We start from the raw sequence: 19,906 nt of genomic DNA, 5'->3' as shown, positions 1-19,906 counted from the left end.
TGGGAATTCATGCTAAGGAAAACAAATACAAATTATGAAATGACCTATGAATCCAGTAGTGTTCATCTCAGTTTTTATGTTAGGAAAACAAAAGCGAACCTGTATAATATAAAGGCATCTCTAATGGAGGGAAGAGTAAAAGTAAATTATGGTAACTCCATTAGCTGGAACTTCACGTAGCCATTACCAATTCTGAAGCCTCTGGGGCAACATGAATAAAAAGAGGCTGAAAATGCAGGCATGCAGTAATTTAAATTATGTTTAAATAACATGATGATGTTGTTGTATTAAGACTAGAATTCTGGATGCTCTTTTCTTAGAATAGCAGAAGGAACACTGGCTTTAGAGCTACCAACTTTTCTTTTCGAGCATTGCTACATACTGTTACATAATCTTGCTTGATCACGTTCCCTAACCTCTTTGTGCCTCAGTTTTCTTATCTACAAAATGGGCTAATAGTACTACCTCCTAGTAATAACAGGATTAAAATGAGATGATTGTCGTGCATGGTCTCAGCTCCCGCTCCCCGCACAAGAATACAGGATATGGTGACGCCAAAAAGGAACAACAACAGAGCCATAGACAGGGGAGTCATACCACGATATTCTTGATGGCTGCCAGTAGAGACACAAAAGCAAACATCCTCCAGTACCCAAAGGAGGGGTCTTCCTGCACCCCAGTCTGGCTAGCAGGGGAGACACAGGAAGTAGGATCTACAGGATCCCGCAATCCGCCATCCGCTTGCTATCCGCACTTGCTAGACTCAATCCGCGCGGCTTCTCTGCCAACCAACCAACCCCCTAGCCAAGCCATGGCAGTTGTATTAGAGACTAATGGCTAATGGGTAACAGCTGATGGCCATCTACTACCGGAGCCAGCACCTTTCCACGTAAGGCCGAGAGCCTGGAAACTGCACACTGGGACTCTGTCCCCACAATGACACACGTAAAAGGCCAGGCAAAGAATTAAGGACTTGACAAATTGTGATAGTTGTTTTTTATTGTTGTTATTATATTTTCAAAATCTTCAAAGACTGTCAGCTCCTATCAATTACAAACGGAGTGAAAAGTAAAACAGCTAAAAAGAGGAAGGAAGAAGTTCACGAAGTCGAACTTCGGGGTTGGGCTTCAGACACTGAGACCCGCGAAGCCCAGCGCGAGGGAAGCTCCCAGCCCGCCGAGCGTTCCCGGACACGTCCAGGAGGGGTCGCTGCCGGTGGAGGTGGATCCCGGACCGGAAGCCGGGCGGGAGGCTGCGGGGCGCGCTCGCCGACTCCTCCCGCTTCCGCCGCCGTCGCCGTGGCTCCGCGCTGAGTTGCCGTCTGCTCTGAGCCGCGTCCGCCGCCGCCGAGATGCCCCTGGAGAACTTGGAGGAGGAGGGTCTGCCCAAGAACCCCGACCTGCGCATCGCGCAGCTGCGCTTCCTGCTCAGCCTGCCCGAGCACCGCGGGGACGCGGCCGTGCGCGACGAGCTGATGGCGGCCGTCCGCGATAACAGTGAGCCCGCGCGAGCGCCGAGTCAGCGGCCTAGGCCTGGGCTGGCCCCGCGCCCCGGAGCCCGCGGGGATTTCCCCCGACGGGGCTCCGCACCCCGGGGCGTCCCCCTCCTGGGGTCCCCGAGGCCAGGCCTGGCTTCTCACACCCTCAGGACCTTCCTCTTGTTGGGGGAGCCTTCGGGGACCGCCGGCCTTGCTCGCAAAGGGGTCTGCATCGGTGTGGGCGCTTCCCCTCGGAGAGCAGCTTGGGGGGAGTCCTGAGGTCGTTAGCCCCGTGCTTCGCACAGAACAAAGACTTACTGTCATTAGCGAGCGGAGCTGGGCTGGAGGTAGTCCCGCAGGAGAGTCACGCTGTCCGTGTGTAGGACCCGGGTCGCTTCCCTAAGTCCTTCTAGCAATCTGTGGCTCTGAGCTGTATATGCTTGAACATACGTGTCTGAGTGTGTGAATAAACAAGCTTACCCTTTACGTTGCTTGAAAACTCTTGGAACAGAAGCCATCAAGAGGCAAACCGAGCCCCACTAGAGGTTGGCAGTGCCAGGATCGGCCCCGATGCAAACCTGCCAGCAGCAAACACTTACGTTTTGTCAAGCCCTTTACCAGGCGCTATCCCATTTCTTCCTGGTAGTGAGTAGGAGGCTGGTGGATGACCTAACCGTGTGTGTGTGTGTGTGTGTGTGTGTGTGTGTAAGAAGTGGGTGGACACTGACTCTAGGGTACGAGGGGTCCCTTGCTATTAAGTCACATCTCTATTTTTGGCTCTCAGACATGGCTCCTTATTATGAAGCCTTGTGCAAATCCCTGGACTGGCAGATGGACATGGACCTGCTTAATAAAATGAAGAAGGCAAATGAAGAAGAGTTGAAACGTTTGGACGAGATGCTGGAAGATGCAGAAAAGAATCTTGGAGAGAGCGAAATCCGCGATGCTATGATGACGAAGGCAGAGTACCTCTGCCGGATAGGTGACAAGGTGAGTAGAGATGGTTTCCCCGCTCTGGATAGTCTAGAATGGGCACTATTCTAAGTTGGTAATGTCTTTAAAATCAGCTTCCTTTAAAAAAAAATTCAAATGTAATGTGCCTACCTGAACTAGTGAATCAGTGCAAAAAATTAATAAAGAGAAAGGTAATAGTCTTCTTGCTACACCCTATCTATCATCTGCCCCACACACAGCAACCAGGTGTGTATTCTTCCCCATCTCTCTTTCTACCAATAAAAACAAGTGCACAAGCAGAAATTTTTGTTTACTGCTTTTACAAAATTGGGATCATTCTCAGTAGTTCACTTTTCTCACTTATCTTGGTTGGGAAGCATCGTTTCTGGTGTCTTTTTAAAAGTATTCTTTACACAAGTAATAATCTTATAAAAAACTAAAGCATTATATAGTTAATATTAAAGTTCTGTTTGATCTTTCTTTATTCCCTACCTCCTCAAAGGTAACCTTTTGAGTTCTTTTATTGTACATTTACGGGCATCTAAATGTACCTGTAGAAATTAGGTAGTATTGTGTTTAAATATTTTTTTTTAAATCAATGGGCGATAGTATATTCATATCCCGTTTATGAAGCTAATAGCCTTGTAGGGCTGTGCCATAGTTTACTTAGCTATTAAGCCATTGATGGACATATATGTTATTTTCAGCTATTTTTGCTATTACAAGCTGCTGCTGTAAAAACATGCTTGTATATGCTTTCTTGAGTATATATGCTAATATTTCTCTAGGGTATATTTTGTAAATTGAAACTGCTGGGACAAGGAATGATTTTTCTCTTAATATGTGTGGTCAGTTCTTCCACATAGCAGCCAACCTAATTAATACTCCACTATCAGTGCAGAGAGGGATACCCAACAGTATTGGATCTTTAAAGTTTTTAAATGTAGTAGTTGTGTAATAGTGGTTAAGACGATGGGCTTTGAATATCCTTTATTTTAAGCACTGTACCCTAAAGTATTTCCATGACAGATGACATAGTGTTAATATAAAAAAAATAAAATGTTCTGGGCTCTTGGATCAGATTGCCTAGTTTCTGTTTCCGGTTTCAGTAATTATGATTTACTGGCCCCTCAGTTTCCTCATCTGTAAAATAGGGATAATGATAGTTCCTACATAATGAGAATTAAAAATAAAGGCAAAGAGCTTAGACTAATACGTGGCACAAAGTGCTTAAATGTTAAATGATAGGCACTATTATTATTTAATTTAAATTTAAAACATGTTTTCTTCTTCTGATTATAAATCTAAGATTTGGTCATTGTAAAACTTTGGAAAATACAGAACATTTTAAAAATACCTAATAGTGTGTGTGGTTTTCTAGGTTGTGTGTATGTTTGATTTGATTTGATTTTAAAGAGGATACATTATTACATATGAATGAGAAACTTAACGCTTTTGATTCAGACCTTGAGGAATTTCAACAAGAACATGCTTGAATCAATATCAGGGGGTTGTAAATGAGTGATGTTCTAACATTCTGTTTATCAAAAAGCATTATTCTAAAAAGAACAGCTTCTATTTCTCCCGTTTACTCTTATTTACAATTACTAAATAATAGACTTAATGGATTTTTATTCACTGTGTTACCACTGATTATAGTTATTATTCTTTTACGGTGCCCAGTTTGTTACAGATTTATTCATGGAAGCTCCTTCAAGAAGCCTTCTTTGTACTTTTGACGTTGGTCTTCCTTATTTTTCTCATGCAGCAAGATGTCACAGGCTCCCCTGTTATTTTCACTCTCCAAACCTGGAATCATCTATTTTTCCTAGGATCCCTGGTTTCTTTTAGTGGGGGTATTTAAAAACCAAGATCTGAGTGCTAGGTGTACCCGTTACTGTCTTGCAAGTTCCTTTTACAAATTTATAATTACATAAAACTAAGATAAAGGCAAAGAGCTTTAAGTCAGACACATACTAGAAATTACCAAATATAGACATGATTTTATCCATGTTCATGTTTTAAAGCAATAGAAACATTTTATTCCACAATGCTGATCATTTGCAATAAAGTAATTTTAAAGTAATATAATTGTTAAAGAGAAAAAATATTGAAACAACTGTGAATAAATTGTGAGTGTTTTTCTTATATTGTTTTCTAGAATACAAGTATATGCTTAGGCACATCTGATCTATTTTTTATACTTTATGCAAGTGGAGAGAATAGTATAATGAAGCCCAGCTTCAGCAATTATCAGTGCATGGCCATCTTGTTTTCTCTCTGCCCCTGCTTATACCCCCAATCCCTTAAGAGAATCCCAGACGGCTGATAGCTTTTGCAACTTGTCATCTGTTCTCACCTGTTGTTGCCTTGGTTCTCTTGACAGGAGGGTGCTCTGACAGCCTTTCGCAAGACTTATGACAAAACTGTGGCCTTGGGTCACCGGCTAGATATTGTGTTCTATCTCCTCAGGATTGGCTTATTTTATATGGATAATGATCTGATCACTCGAAACACAGAGAAGGCCAAAAGGTACTTGTTAACAGTGCGGATCTAGTGCCTCTAAATTATTATGCTATCAATAAGAAATTGATGTAAGAAATTTGCCAATTTTTCTTTGTTTACTATTTTCTTAGTAAATTTGGACAAATAATTGGTATACCAATTTAGTAAAATATTTTTGTAAATAATCCTTTTGGTTCAAGTTGTTAAAAGTTGTTTTATCTTTAGAAATAACACAAAACTTGTAAAAAGTGGCATTGTCTATATCCAGATTATGACTTTATACTGTTTTTTACTTTATAGCTTAATAGAGGAAGGAGGAGACTGGGACAGGAGAAACCGCCTAAAAGTATATCAAGGTCTTTATTGTGTGGCTATTCGTGATTTCAAACAGGCAGCAGAACTCTTCCTTGACACTGTTTCAACATTTACATCCTATGAGCTCATGGATTATAAAACCTTCGTGACATACACTGTATATGTCAGCATGATCGCCTTAGAAAGACCAGATCTCAGGGAAAAGGTAACGACTGAGATTTAATACTCATACTTAAGGTTACTTCATGCTTTTCTAACTTAAATACACAAAAATCATTAAAGCAAGACATTTGTTTTTTAAAAAACGTCCCTAGGTTATTAAAGGAGCAGAGATTCTTGAAGTGTTGCACAGTCTTCCAGCAGTTCGGCAGTATCTGTTTTCACTCTATGAATGTCGTTACTCAGCTTTCTTCCAGTCATTAGGTAAGGATAGAATGGCTCATTCTGAATTTCTGTCTTGTTCCTGATCCTGTTTGCAGATAACCTAAGATGATTTTTCACATATATGAAAAATACAGTGTGTGATAGCTATATGTCCGTGATCAGTATGGCTAACTTTTGCCCATTTTTGTTTGGGGGGGGTTAGCAGACTGACCTGTTTTTATACAACCCAGGGGGTAAGGTTAATGCTTACATTTTAAAAGAGTTGTAAAGAAAAAAAATGTGACAGCTGTGTGGCTCTCAGTGACTAAAGGTATTTAGTGCCTGGCCCTTTGCTGAGAAGTTTGCCAGACCCCCTAATTAGAGTCTTAGGGGTGAGCAAATGGTCCTAAGTATTGACTCGTATCAGGAAAGATGTGAGGGAATCCTGAATCTCCTCGTGGGTTTATGGTAACTGAACCTCAGATTCAACAATGGATTGTTCTTGATGCAGTAGCTGTTTTTGCTGATTTGCAAATCATTTTCAAGGGCTGTAGGTTGAGAAAATAATCAGTCGAAAATACTTGTGGTGTTCTCCAAAGCTAGTTTACAGTGATCCCACCTACACAGATGTGCTTGTTTTCCCTCTTGTCCCGTTTCTTCCTGGCCATTTGGCTTCCTGCTGATGAGCAGGCATCACTAAGATGATAAAAGAATTAACTTGCATCAAATCAACCCAGGGATTGTTTTTCCTAAAACTTAACGAACTCGGCTTTGATATATTCTCTTGTTAATGCTGCAAATTTCAGAAAGTATTTGGTTAAATAAGTAGGTAGTGTTCATGAAAATTGGGGAGTGTGATTTCAAATGATGATCTTCCTAGTTTTGGAGTTGGTTTTGGCGCAGTGTTTATGGGGTGCTTTCTCCATGCATGCAGTTAGGCTGCTCCATGAGGATTCATACCTCTTACTTACCTCCTGTAACATGGGACCGGGCTCTCCAGGCATGCGGACTGCCTGCTTGACCTTGTCCTGGTGTGTTTGCACACAAGGCTGTGTTGCAGAACTGCTCTTCTCCTTTCTCGTGCTTGTAGATGGAGCTCCTGGTCATTGCTCTGCGCAGATGGGGGGCATCTTGTTTTTGTTGCTGTTCTTCAGTCAGAACAAATCCCTTCTCTGCATTCCTGGAGCCTCTTCCCCTCTTTTTACTGAGATATAAATCACATACCACAAAATTCACCATTTTAAAGTACATTTCAGTGGTTTTAGTGTCTTGATAAGGTTGTGCAGCCATCACCACTAATTCAAATATATTCATCACCCCAAAAGGACATCTGTACCCATAGCGGTGACTTCCCATTCTTTCCCCTAGCCCCTGCGACCACTAATTTTTATACAGCTATGGATTTGCTTATTCTGGACATTCGTATAAATGGAGTCAGACAGTATGTGGCCTTTTGTGCCTGGCGTCTCTCACTAGCATCATGCTTTATGGACCGTCTGTGTTGCAGTCTGTATTATATCAGTGTTTCATTTAGTTTTATGGCCGAGGGATACTCCACTGTATGGACTTACCACATTTATTTATCCATTCATTAGTTGGTGGACATTTGGGTTGTCTCCAGTTTTTAGCTGTTAGAAATAATGCTGTAATGAACATTCATATACAAGTTTTTGTGTGAACATGTTTTCATTTCTCTTGAGTATATACCTAGGAGGGGGATCACTGGGTCATATGGTAGCTCTTTGATTAGCTTTTTGAGGAACTGCCAGACTTTTCCAAAGCAGCTACACCATTTACATTCCCACCAGCAATGTGTGAGTGTTCTGATTTCCCCACATCTAATACTTGTGATTGTGTGTCTTTTTAATTATAGGCGTGAAGTAGTATTTTGTGGATGTGATTTGCATTTCTCTGACGGCTAATGATGTTGAGCATCTTTTCATGCACTTATTGGCCATTTACCCCATTTCTAAAACTTAATACATTGTTTTGTGATTTTTTTTTCCTTAGACTTTCTCTCTTCCGATAACTAGAATTATTAGGAGCAGAATTTATGCTTTTTTTAATCTTTGTAGTGACCCCCGATACCAGCTCAGAGTCTGGTACATTATTGAGTACTCTGTGTAAATGTCTATTGCATTAATTAAATCAGTAATTTAAGAGAAGCATGAGGGGAAATGCTATCCCAGTGTAATGAAATTGGCTTTTGGAAACCTATGAATGGTGAAAGTATTAACGAGCTCTCTCCGTCCCCTTCCCTACTAGCAACGTTTTATTTCAACACTTTCAGATGAAACTTTTTATCTTTACCAATTTTATACATTTCCCAGATATTTTAAATTAAGAAGACAGGCTAGTCAAATTTTCTTTTGGTGACAGTCATCATTATTTTCATTTATTAACAAAGTTATCCTTTATTCTCTGCTTTGGTATAGTGAGACAGGTAGGGCTTATTTGCTTTTGTAAGACTGTTTGGTTCTCCAAATATTCATAGACTATGTGCTTTAAAATATTTCATATGAAAAAAGAAATAGCATCATTTTCTAGATAGTACCTGATTGTTTTTGAAAATTAAGAATAAACCGAGAGAGTGGAAGGTATTGTGTCCCATCCTATCCCGAAATCCATACACACACATTCACTCACACACACAATTCTTCCAGAGATACACATTTTAAGATTTTGTCGTATATCCTTCCAGGCCTTTTATTCATTGATATGTACTTTAAGAAACAAAAACCACACACAAAAAACCAAGGTTATATGGACACATGGAAAAATTTCAGACGGTATCATGTATAGAAGAAAAAGGCTTTCTCTAATCTGTTATCCTTTCTCCAGAGGCAACAGCTGTTAGCAAGTTTCAGTGTATCCGCCAGAGGCATTTGTATGTAGAGATACAGGCATAAAATACCTTTAAACATGTGGATGGATTTTACATGCTGTTTTCTAAGTACCTTTTTTTCCCTTCCACAGTATAATGTTTGTATCTTTTCATGTCGTTATACAAATAGCTGGTCGTTGAGTCTGTAACTATTGTTAAGTGGCTGTCGTGTATCAAGCACTGAGTACATATGAAGTGACAAATTGACACTTGTTGGAGCTTCCAGTTATCTTTTTTTAAGGACCTCCTAGTATTTCATTCAATTAGATGTGCCTTTTTCCTTTACTGATAAAAAATGTGTTTGGTGTTTATTATAAGCAACCTTGTTTTGAACACTTTTTTACAAGGCATATTTTCCACTTCCACTTGTTATTTTCTTAGGGAAAAAACAGAAACAAAAAAAAATTTTGGATAGGGTAAATACATTGCATCTTGATCATTGATTGTTGCCCTCCAGAAATATTGTGCCAATTTATTAGGTTGGTGCAAAAGTAATTACGGTTTTTGCAATTGTTTTTAACCTTTTAAACCGCAATTACTTTTGCACCAACCTAATACATTTACACAATTTCTATTTTACTCACTTAACATCATTTGAGAGTCTGTCCTCTTCCCCTCATACCCAGCCAGTTTGAGAAGAGAAAAGTAATTTTATTGATGTTTTGTGGGGTTCTTTTTTGTTTTTTTGTTTTTTTTGGCCAAGGATGGTTTGTTAAGGTGGCACATAAAAGAAGGAAGAAGATATTTTATGTTGGGCTTGTGGATGTGAGCCGTCCTGACCAGCAAACATTTTTCTTACCATCCTGTTCCATAGGTTTTCTTTGCCGTGTTTTTGTCCCCGTTTAATTGTTGTATAAATGACATGTAACTATAAGTTTAGGTGTATAACAGTGATTGGATAGTTGTGCATTTCTTTTATTAGCAGTGAGAATGAGCCTCATCTCCTGTTCGGGGCCATTGATGTGTGTGTCCTCGTCTGCTCTGATGTTGACCAGCCTTTGCTTGTGGCTCCAGCTTTATGGCCTCATCCTGTGTTAGACGTCTCAGTGCTGACCGCCCCAGACTTGCCCATTGCTCTTTTCTCTATCTTCATTCTGTCATCAAATACATCTGGATGGTAATGATCCCCAAATTCATGTCTCCAGGCTCAGGCTTCCCACTGAGCACCAGACCCATGCCAAACGCCTCCTGGATAGCTTTACTCGGATGTCTCATGGGTGAATCCACTAAAACTCTGCCAAAGTATAATGCTGGAATTTCAAACCCATCCCATCCCCCTGAGCGCACCTCCAAAAACGAAACAAAAATTCTGCTTCTCCAGGGATCCCAGTCTCGTTCAAGCTAGCAATATGTCTATTCTTGACTCTTCTCGCTCTCCTTCCAAATCCCTGTAGCTGTCTCCCTGCTACATCCTGAATCTGTCCTCCTTTCTGTTCTTGGGCGTAGCCAGGTCTTCCTGCCGTGGGACCTTTGCGTCATTCGCCCGCTGTGCGCCTCCTGCTCTCTGCCCAGCGGCTCCTCAGAAAGGTCTCCCTTCCGCCCCCGTCAGGCCCAGGGCGGCCTTCTAGTCACACTCTGTCCCGCAGGTCACTCCTTTTCTTCACAGACCTTGGCAGTCGCCGAGAGTCTCTTGTTCATTTGTTGATCTCTGCTCTTTGGAAACCTAGTTTCTGTGGGAGCACGGTCCTTGTGTTTTGGTTTACTGCCATCGCCTCAGTATTTAGAGCCTGATACAAGTAGTTATTCAGTAAAATAATTGTGTGATTGCTCATTTTACTGTTCAGTTAATCTTTTTTTAATTGACTTATAAGAGCTCTTCATAGACCAAGGCTATTCATTCCTATCATGTTATAAATATGTCCTCCAGTTTCTCTCTTTATCTGAAAGGGAGAGTCTTATAATTTGTCACCTTGTTCATTGCAGCTATTGTGGAACAGGAAATGAAGAAGGACTGGCTTTTTGCTCCTCACTATCGGTACTATGTGAGAGAGATGAGAATCCACGCGTACAGCCAGCTGCTGGAATCCTACAGGTCACTAACCCTTGGCTATATGGCGGAAGCCTTTGGTGTCGGTGTGGAATTCATTGATCAGTAAGTTTAAACAAGTTACCTTTCTCCCTGTTTGCATTGCTTCCCTCAATTATGAAAAAAGTTAAGAATTTTTCTCTGAATATTATCAAAACACTTCTATTATCTCTGCCTCCATGTTGTGCCCCTTCTGTTACAGATGGGGAAACTGAGTTGGAGAGAGGTTAAGTGATTTTGCAAAAGTTTATTAGACCAGTTGTTATCAAAGTAGCCTTCTGCTTCTTTCTGGACCACATTGCTGCTAAGCGTAGTGACTCTTGGATCTCTATCTCACATTTCATGTGAGGTCACATTTCCTCTGATGATGCCTTTCAGTTTTAGGGTGCTGCTACGATTCTGGGCAGAGTGGTTAAGACGGGGCTCGTAGCCCTTGCGTGAATGACTCATCAAGTACTTACTTACTCAGCCATTACACTGTGGTTGGCGTTGCGTTAGATCCCCATCTTTGTGGACCTTCATTCTAGTTTTAGAGGAGAGACGGCGAGTAAGCAAATAAGTACATAAGGTAATTTCAGACAAAAGTGAGTCTCCAGAGACAATGAAATGGACTGGAAAGATGTGTGTGGCTGCAGCATCGGGGCGGCCGTGGAGTCACCAGGCCTGTGCGTGGGGCCTGCTGGGCCATGCTGCGGACCTCCGCCTTTATGTCGATGCTGGGGGAGCCAGTGGAGGACTTAAAGGGGTGGGGAGGAATGGTCATGATTTCATGCTGTGTCTCCCACAGACCCAGAGAATGGGGAGAAGACGTTGACAGTGGCTTGGACGAAGGTAGTGGAGTAGTTGAGAGCAGTGGAAGTTCAGACTGTGTGCTGTCCGTTTGGTATCAAGAGCAGTGGTTCCCAAACACAGGTCTTTTACATGTTCACGATGTAGTTTTCATTGGCCCACAATGAAAAAAAAGTGATTTATTGGCTAAAATAATATTAAGTGAAGCGGCATTTCATTTTAATAAGACCATTCTCTTTCTTTTTAGTGGTGGTTTTTCCTAATTTATTATGAAAAATTTCAAACATGCAAAAAATTATAAAGAATTAATACTGTGAATTCCCATATATCCTTGATTCTCCAATTAATGTTATATTTGCTTTAATCACATATCTGTTCATAGATTTTAACTACTTCAAAGTAGACTTCAGATGCCAGTTCATTTTATCCCTAAACACTTTAGCTTGCATATCAGTATTTATTTATGGGTTGCTTTGTTTTGAGGTAATATTTACACTCAGTGGAATGCACGGATCTTAGTGTAACTCATACTCCCCTATGGAGCCATCACCGGAAATTCCCTCATTCTCTTCCTTTGAAACAAATAAGTGATAGTAATTTTTCGGTGTTTTAAAAATTATCCTTACCCGAGTGAAGGCTGGTATCCTTCGGTTGGTTTTGTTTCATTTCTGAATTAACTCGTCTGAGATTCAAGTCTGGTCAGCACTGCCTGAGCGAGTTGTTTGCTAGGATCAGGGGTGGCCATGATGAAGGTGGTTTTCGTGACTCAGTGGAAGGACTGAGCAAGTACATGAAAAAGGGGCATTGGCTTGTCTTGTTCTAGCTCTGCCTCTACAAAGCCGTGTGGCTGTGGTCAGGCTCCCTCCCTTGCTCAGTTTCTTACCTGTAATGTGGAGGTGCTGCAGCCTTCGGTGACTGGGGGCAGCGGCGGCACGGATGAAATGGTGGCGTCACACTCAGCAGCCATCTAGACGCCCGCAGTGTTCTGTAGTCATTACAGTGACGTTAGAATTCAGGGCAGGTGGTACGTTGCAAGGTAGGTGGTATTTTGAGTTGTTTAGTTTTTTCTTCATTTTCTAAGATCAGCTCTAGAGACAAAGCTTGTACCACTCAGCTCTAATTGTTGTTACCTACGGAGGCCTTGTTTTAAATTTCCGTAACTGATTCAGGTTTTCATGTATTCTTTCCCCCGCCCCCTTACAGACTTATTTTAGGTGAAAGCCTTTTTAAAAGATGGGCTGATTTAGTACTTTTGAACAATAACTCTACCTCGCTCTTCTGCTGCTGCTTCTTTAGCCTCAGGATGATACTGTTGGAGAAAGGGAAGGGGCCATTAGCTGAGTAAACAACGCTTCCACTGCCATGTTTAAGGTTAGAAATATTCAGGGGCTGTGTTCCACAGTTTTCTTTGTAGGTCTTTTGTTTGAAACTTGGGATGCAAATCTGACCAAAAAAAGTACAACTGGACATGTACTGAGGGCGTGGAGCAACACAGAGGTGGGAAGACGAGGGGACAGGTTTGATTAGCACAGAGGGAAATAAATGACAATAAAGGTAGTTTGGACCTAAAGTGAGGAATGGGACCAGAAAGGAGGCTGCGCCCAGATTACTCTTGGCACACATAGTTCAGAGCGAGCGTAACTGGGAGGCCGAGGATTTGATCAGTGTCTGAGAAATGGACGCATCCACAGATGGCTCCTTGTGGGCATTTAGACTGGATGTCATTGCATATTTAGGATTTGTATAGGCAGTGATGGAAAAGAGAGCTTTCCAGATGGAAGAAGCAGCACAAATAAATGTAGGAATGTGTTTGAGAAGCCAGTACCTAGTTGTGCTGGATGGAGCGTGTGGTCCTATGTACGGGGAGTGCACTGAGGTAAGCAAGCCCAGAAGGATACCAGGTTGGACCTAAAGCAGTGTCTTCATGCCAGACTGAAGAGTTTCAGACGTGTTTGGAGTCTCTTCTGGGTCTGTCTTTCCTCCTGCTTCCACTAGTCTGGTGATAATAGGAATGGAAAGCAGCAGCCGAATTGTCAGCAGGTCCACAGCTCAGCAGAGGCCATCTTCAGTCAGAATTTGCTAGTAAGTCAAGGGCAGTGTATTTCTTTATCTTCCTGCCTGGTACCTTGTTCCTAAAGCAGAACATCAAGATTCTTCTTTAGAGGTTTTCCTTCCTGTTCTATCGATTTGGGAGCAACTAAGAAGGCTGGTGATGATTCAACTTGATTGTACAATTTGTGCTGTATACTTCAGTCTCAGAATAAGAGTTGCAAATGGGTTTAGCGGCCAAGGTCTAGAGGTGCAACTGTTTACTTGGAAAATGAATATAAGTGAGTTTAGAAACACTGCTGATCTTTTTAATTTTTAGGTTTTGTCTAAAACCACTCAGTTACATGACTCAAAAAACTAACAGTTGAAAGAAGGAATGGATCAAATATCTTTGCTATTGAGATAATAGAAATAAAGCGTGCTATAGAAGCACGTACAGTTCTTGCTAGTTTAGGATAACCTCCAGCTTAGAATCTTCAATAGTATAACTTAATTCAAGGCAGTAGTGGGTCTTTCACCACTGACTGACCAGTGGCAACTAATTATGATACTTGATCACTTCTTTCAAAGCACACTCTACACACTTTTTTCCTCTAATTAAAACGCTTGTTCTTCAATGAGTATGAGACACGGTGTTTGCCTCAGACCTTCCTAACTGGTGCATTAAACTTTGTTCTTCCCAGTATAGTAGCATTTCAGAGTAGCTTTAATCTGCAGTTTCAGTGAGTGAAGTTGATCTTTTTTATGTATATCCTTCACCCATGTTCTAATGAGTCATTAGTCTGATTTGTAGTATTTTCTAATTTATACTGCAGACCTCTTTTATCCACACTGTCTATTGGTTTTGATGGTATTTTCCTATGTAGAAATTCTCTTTACATAAGAAATCTTACGTGATTTCCTAGGCACCCTCAACGCCATTTAGTAAGCCAACCTTTCCCCATTAATTTGCAATGGCATTTTTGTTAGAAATTCAATTCTTAAGATTTAGAGTTCCTTTTCCGTTCATGTTTATGTGCTTGGATTGAGATGTCTTAGTGTAAACAGAGAGTAATGTGTTCCATAGTTTTTATTGGAAATCTCGTTTTTCTTGATTAGGAGGGCTCACTACATGAAACCTCAGTTTAACACAGTCCTAATGCAAACGGGTCTGTATTTTAAAGGACTCATCTTACCATTTGTTCTCTGTAGTAGCATTATGCAGCTGTCTTCGTAGAGCTCTTGTACATTCCTAAGCATTTACTTTTCTTTTCCCCATGTTACATGGTGGTGGACTATCTTTGGAGAGTCTCTCTCCTGGTGCTGGTTTTTGAGGTACGAGTATATGTGACCATGTTTAAATAGTTGTCTCAATGAGGTTTCGGTCATAACCGGATATGGACACTCAAAGTACCTTTCGCAGTCACAGCAGATTACGTATCATCTTTGCATGCGCGGTCCTACTTTATTAGTACGTTATTCTTTTTTCCTGAGATTTTGAAAATCCTGAGAGTTACCTGCTCCTTAAAAGTTAAGTTGAAGGAAACTAGGCAGTTTAATCAGGTTGGTCCCCACCCCCCTCAAAAAATCTCGTTTCCTTATATTTATTGTTTTTCTAACTTAGTTTTTTTCTCTGAGCACTTCCATAGCTCCAGAGACTTGCTGTGATGGTTTCATCCTGTGACATCTATGCCCCATCTGAGTATGAACTTCTAGGGTCACGTGGGTTTGGGCAGATGACTTCATGTTTGGGGGTAATCCTGTAACACAGCAGAGGAGGTCTTCTCTACGCTCATATTCAGTAGCTAAGGAGGGAGAGAAACTAAATGTTCCCTTGAAAGACAATTGAATCATGTATTTAGTGTACTTTATACTTTTCTAAGATTTCTCTATAAGGCTAATGCTGAAGGCTTTTCTTTTTTTCTCTCAATTAGGGAACTCTCCAGATTTATTGCTGCTGGGAGACTACACTGCAAAATAGATAAAGTGAATGAAATAGTGGAAACCAACAGGTACTTTTAAGTTTGTGTATCATTTGTAATACTTCCCCGAATAAGGGGCATTCTTAAGTGCCTGCTTTTAAAAGTAGGTCAACTATTGTTACGAGTAATGTGACTGGTAAATAATTCATTTTTTTTCTTGAATTTATTTATAGACCTGATAGCAAGAACTGGCAGTACCAAGAAACTATCAAGAAAGGAGATCTGCTACTAAACAGAGTTCAGAAACTTTCCAGAGTAATTAATATGTAAAACCATGTAAACAAAGGAATTCCTTTAGAGAGAATTATTTGGAATTTTTATAGCTTACTTTACTATGTGCCCAGTTCAACTCTATAAAATAAATACTGCATTGTTTCTTTCAGTTTACTTTTTTTCTTAAACATATCTACATTAAGGATGGGATCCAGTAATGTTAAATAATGTCACTTTTATGTTATGTGAGTATCTCCAGTTTATGGAGTAATGGTTAAAATCAGAGGACATAGTACCTGAGTTCAAATCCTGCCTGCCTCAGCAGTAAAATAGGGATAATAATACAAGCCCATCATTTCTTACCTTTAAGTGTCCTGAATTTTAGAAAGAAGAGTAGTACACGCTATACATATAGTAGGTCAAGATTAAACACGCTGTCCCTCACTGAGTGATATAAGATAGGACATATATGTATCATAAGCTTCCCCTCAGAAACAGGTAATCAAAGAAGACAGGAAGTTATTCCTTTTTAGGAGACTGCCATGCCCTGGATTCTAGAATCTGCCAAGGCTGGTCTCAGTAAACATAGGTGTAAAAACCTATGTAGATATTGGCAAAGGGAATCTTTGTTTTCCCCCCACAAACAGAACCATAGTAATAGCGGTGAGGAAAACAGAGTTGTTCCTTGTTTTTCTCCCAATTATAATATAAACTCAGCGAGTCAGATGGGGTAAGTGCATGAAGAAAGAAACATAAAACCTGATAAAGGAGATAGAGTGAAATAGGGCATGAAGGGCTCTCTTCTATGGGGTGTCACAGAAGGCCTCTCTGGTAAGGTGACATTTAAATAAAAAGGGGAGAGAGACTGCAAATATCTAGGGGAAGAAAGAGATGGAAAGTCTCTGGAGGTTTTAAGCAGACTAATGGCCTGATCTGACTTACCTTTAAAGTGTCACTTTGGCACTCAGCTGGATGGGACAACAGATAACGGTGACGTGGACTATAGAGGCAGCCGGATTTGTTACAAGATTAGAAGTGGGGAGAGGATGGGAAAATGAGTCAAGGAGGATCCTCGGCGTTTTGATGGTGACCGTGAGAAGAGCAGTTTAGGTACAGGTAAGTTAAAAAGAGAATGGGAAGTGACATTTTATTGTAAAAGGAAGGGCACAGAGTATGAGGCATTTTGCTTTAAGAGAGCATGTTTATATGCTGATGGGAATGGTTCATTAACATATCAGAGGAGAAAACATGACCTCGAATGAAAATAATTTGATACAATTCAACATTCATTTACGATAACTTGAGTAAACTAGAAATAATAGGTTGGGAAATCCTGCCCTATCACAAAGGAATATACTTAACGGCAAAGTATTAGAAGCATTACCTTAAGAGTCAAGACAGTGGCTGTCACCAGGATTGTACTGAAAGAGGGGCCCTTGGTTATATGCCAAGGAAAGGAATGTGACCAGAGCTGTACTCGTGCAGGCTCTGTATGGTGGACGGGAGGCTATTAAAATGCTGGATGTGCATACAGCATTGAGAATATCCACTTGCGGGTATCTAAAAGTGCTTCTTTATAAAACCTTATTAACAATGATCACTAATTTGTTGTACAAATTGTGAATATAAGTATCCTTCAAACCCACGATCCTTAGAATCCGTTGCAATGTTAAACATACAGTCATTGCAAACTTACTGTGTTCCTATTTAAAAATTAGTAGAATTCTGTTTTAGCAAATTGACTTCACTGCAGTTCATGCTAGTAGGATTAAAATGTCAGTTTCTTGAAATAACCCTTTCCCCAACTCCCACCTGTAAAACCACTTGGATTGATCATAGAACACCTATGGCTTTTAAATCAAGGTCGAGACTTACTCCTGCTCTAGAGGATCGGGAAGTCTCAAAGCACTTCTCCCTTGCTTAAAAGGCACTTGATTTTATTCTTTTACCATTTTAGCCCAAATACATAAAATTAGTGGGAATGAGAGGGAAGCGATGCTAAAAGAAACAAATGCTGTCCATTCCCAGTGCAAGATGGGGAAACCGAAAACTCCAAGACTGCTGATAAAAGTCAAGTAGAAGAACTTTATGATGAAGTAAAGAACACAATTTTGAGGAGAGGGAGTCAATTTTTTCCTCTTTTTCTGAAAATATATGCTCATTGCAAAAGAAATTCAGTCATCCAAAGTGGAATTGCCATGAAATTCTATACTGCAGTAGAATTCTAATAGTAGATAGCTACTGTTAACGATTTGATGAATAGGCCCCATATTTAGTCCTATGCACGTTACTTTTAATACAAAATTTGAGTCTTTGTTACGTACTGTTAAAAAGTTATTCTATGTAATTACAAATCCCAGTGGAACACTGTTAAGTCTCAAAGTTATCAGTTTTTGGAGGTAAAAATAAAATTGGAATCCAATAAATCTATTTTTAAATGAGGCCATTATCGTATTGGAGAATTAGCACTGGACCCTGAAACTAGAAACATCAAATTCTAGTCCCAGCTGCCCTGACACCAGCCGTCTGATGTTGGGAAAAACTACTTTCTTCATCTCTCAGAGCCTATTTCCTCATCTGTAAAGTAGAAAAGCTGGCTGTTATGAGGTTCATTTACGTGAAAACACAACCTGTAAAGCAGTAGTATACCAAGATGTATTTCTTAGTACAGTAACATGAGTGTTAGCAGAAAGCTCCTGCCACATAGGGTGCCAAAATTGGGCCACCTAAGCCAAGTTTTATAGGATAAACAAAAAGTTTTAGAATATTTTTGTATTTTATCTCATTAAATTGATTTTTAAAAACAAACTTATGTTTGTTGATTGTGTAGTAAGACTGGATAGAATGCTAATTTCAAACCTTGGTTCTCTGCTCTTTGGCTAAAGTATGTTAAACCTGGTAAAAGGCCTGTCAAGTCAGTTTTAGGTTCAGACCCTTATTTCCTACAGCTCGCGATACAAAACACCCAAAACTAAAGCCAGGATGGCAAAGAAGGGATCCTGATGCTACTTAGTTGCAAACTGGTCACCAATGGGCTGTAGTTGCCCCTCGGGCAAGATACATTTTCAAGAAAATAAGTCATGGTCACCATATATATAAAAATGGAGAATGTAAAACGCACCTACCTGGCAACTGGAAAAATGAGCAGATGAAGCTAAGTCTGGGCTCCCAGTCGCAGCTCAGCTCCACGGCATGCATTCTCCAGCAGGGCCCCGCTCACTCAGCCTGCCGTACCTCACACTTGCGACCTGGCCCCCCGGGGATTGGAGTGGGCCCTGCACTCACTCCCCATATCGTACGTGCGGTTGATGGTCAGCCCCATGCATTAATCATCGAAGAGAAATGTTTCCAGAGAATTCTTAACCTTCCTAGCTTCCATTTTTGTACCTTTTTTAAAGTTTTGAATTAGTTTTCTGGTTTTAGTCATGAAGGGCACAATATGAAAATGAGATTATCATCAAATAATTTTATTTGCTAAATGACATAGAGCTAAAACACTTCATTGTGTTGAGTTGTTTTCTTGTTGGTGAATGTTACGTAATCTTGTCATGTGCATCAAACCTAGTCTCACTCATACTACACTATCCTTGTGTGAAACAGAATCATTGTAATGAACCATCTTTTGTGGTTATTCTTTAAAGGTAAATTAATGCCAATTTCTCTTAGTAAAATTTGTGTATCAATTGTATCTTCAATAAGAAATATTTAAAAGTTATGTCAAATTATGATAATCTATTTCCTATATTAGAAATAACAGCTCTAGGTCAATTTTTTATTTACTAACTAGCCGTCTTTTAGGAATGGAAATACCATCTAGAAACCGCATTTGTTATTAAGTACCTGCACCTAACTTCACCTGACCCAAATGACTAAAGGGATACCTATCTCATGTGTTCCCTGAACACACACGCTGCAATGTACTTAAGATTTTATGACTGAACACATTTAGTCCCGAGTAACCTGATGAGGCTACTTACCCTTAGCAAGTCAATTGCATAATTCTGAATTAATCCTTGATGCTGTTTTTATCTTTTTTTAAAAGAGGATTAATAGCTGATACTTGAAATATTATCTGTTCCCTTGATAATAGGGAAAAAAGGGGGGACTGTGACAATCCCTCACGTAATGCTGTCAAACTTGGGGGTGTTAGTAACAAACCTCATACCCTCATAATGGCAGAGGAGGAGTTGAATCCCTGTCTGGAAAACATGAAAGGCTCTAAGAATCACTGGTTTTAGTTTCCAAGCCACAGGTTTGCATTATTGTGTGTTCTTGGTGCCCTACAGAGGATAAGACTGCAGCAGCTTGTCCAGGCCGATGTTGACGTACATGGTAAAGGGGGGAGGGCTTTGCTGCTTATCATTCACGAA

At 40.5% G+C, this 19,906-nt stretch overlaps 1 protein-coding gene across 1 annotated transcript; it reads left to right on the top strand.

Annotated features, from left to right (window-relative positions):
* The first annotated feature begins 1,266 nt into the window (after positions 1–1,266).
* PSMD6 (proteasome 26S subunit, non-ATPase 6) lies at positions 1,267–15,705 on the top strand. The gene is made up of 8 exons (XM_019728355.3): positions 1,267–1,496; positions 2,262–2,467; positions 4,818–4,963; positions 5,237–5,456; positions 5,566–5,674; positions 10,422–10,590; positions 15,276–15,353; positions 15,497–15,705. The coding sequence occupies exons 1-8, from the start codon at positions 1,352–1,354 to the stop codon at positions 15,591–15,593; spliced, it is 1,170 nt and encodes a 389-aa protein (XP_019583914.1). The 5' UTR covers positions 1,267–1,351; the 3' UTR covers positions 15,594–15,705.
* Positions 15,706–19,906: the final 4,201 nt, after the last annotated feature.

This window comes from Rhinolophus sinicus, chromosome 5 (genome assembly GCF_057876585.1).
Source record: "Rhinolophus sinicus isolate RSI-liver-muscle chromosome 5, RSI-T2T, whole genome shotgun sequence".
NCBI lineage: Eukaryota > Metazoa > Chordata > Mammalia > Chiroptera > Rhinolophidae > Rhinolophus > Rhinolophus sinicus.
Note: the sequence above shows the minus strand (reverse complement) of the source record. Positions and strands in the feature narration are given on the sequence as shown.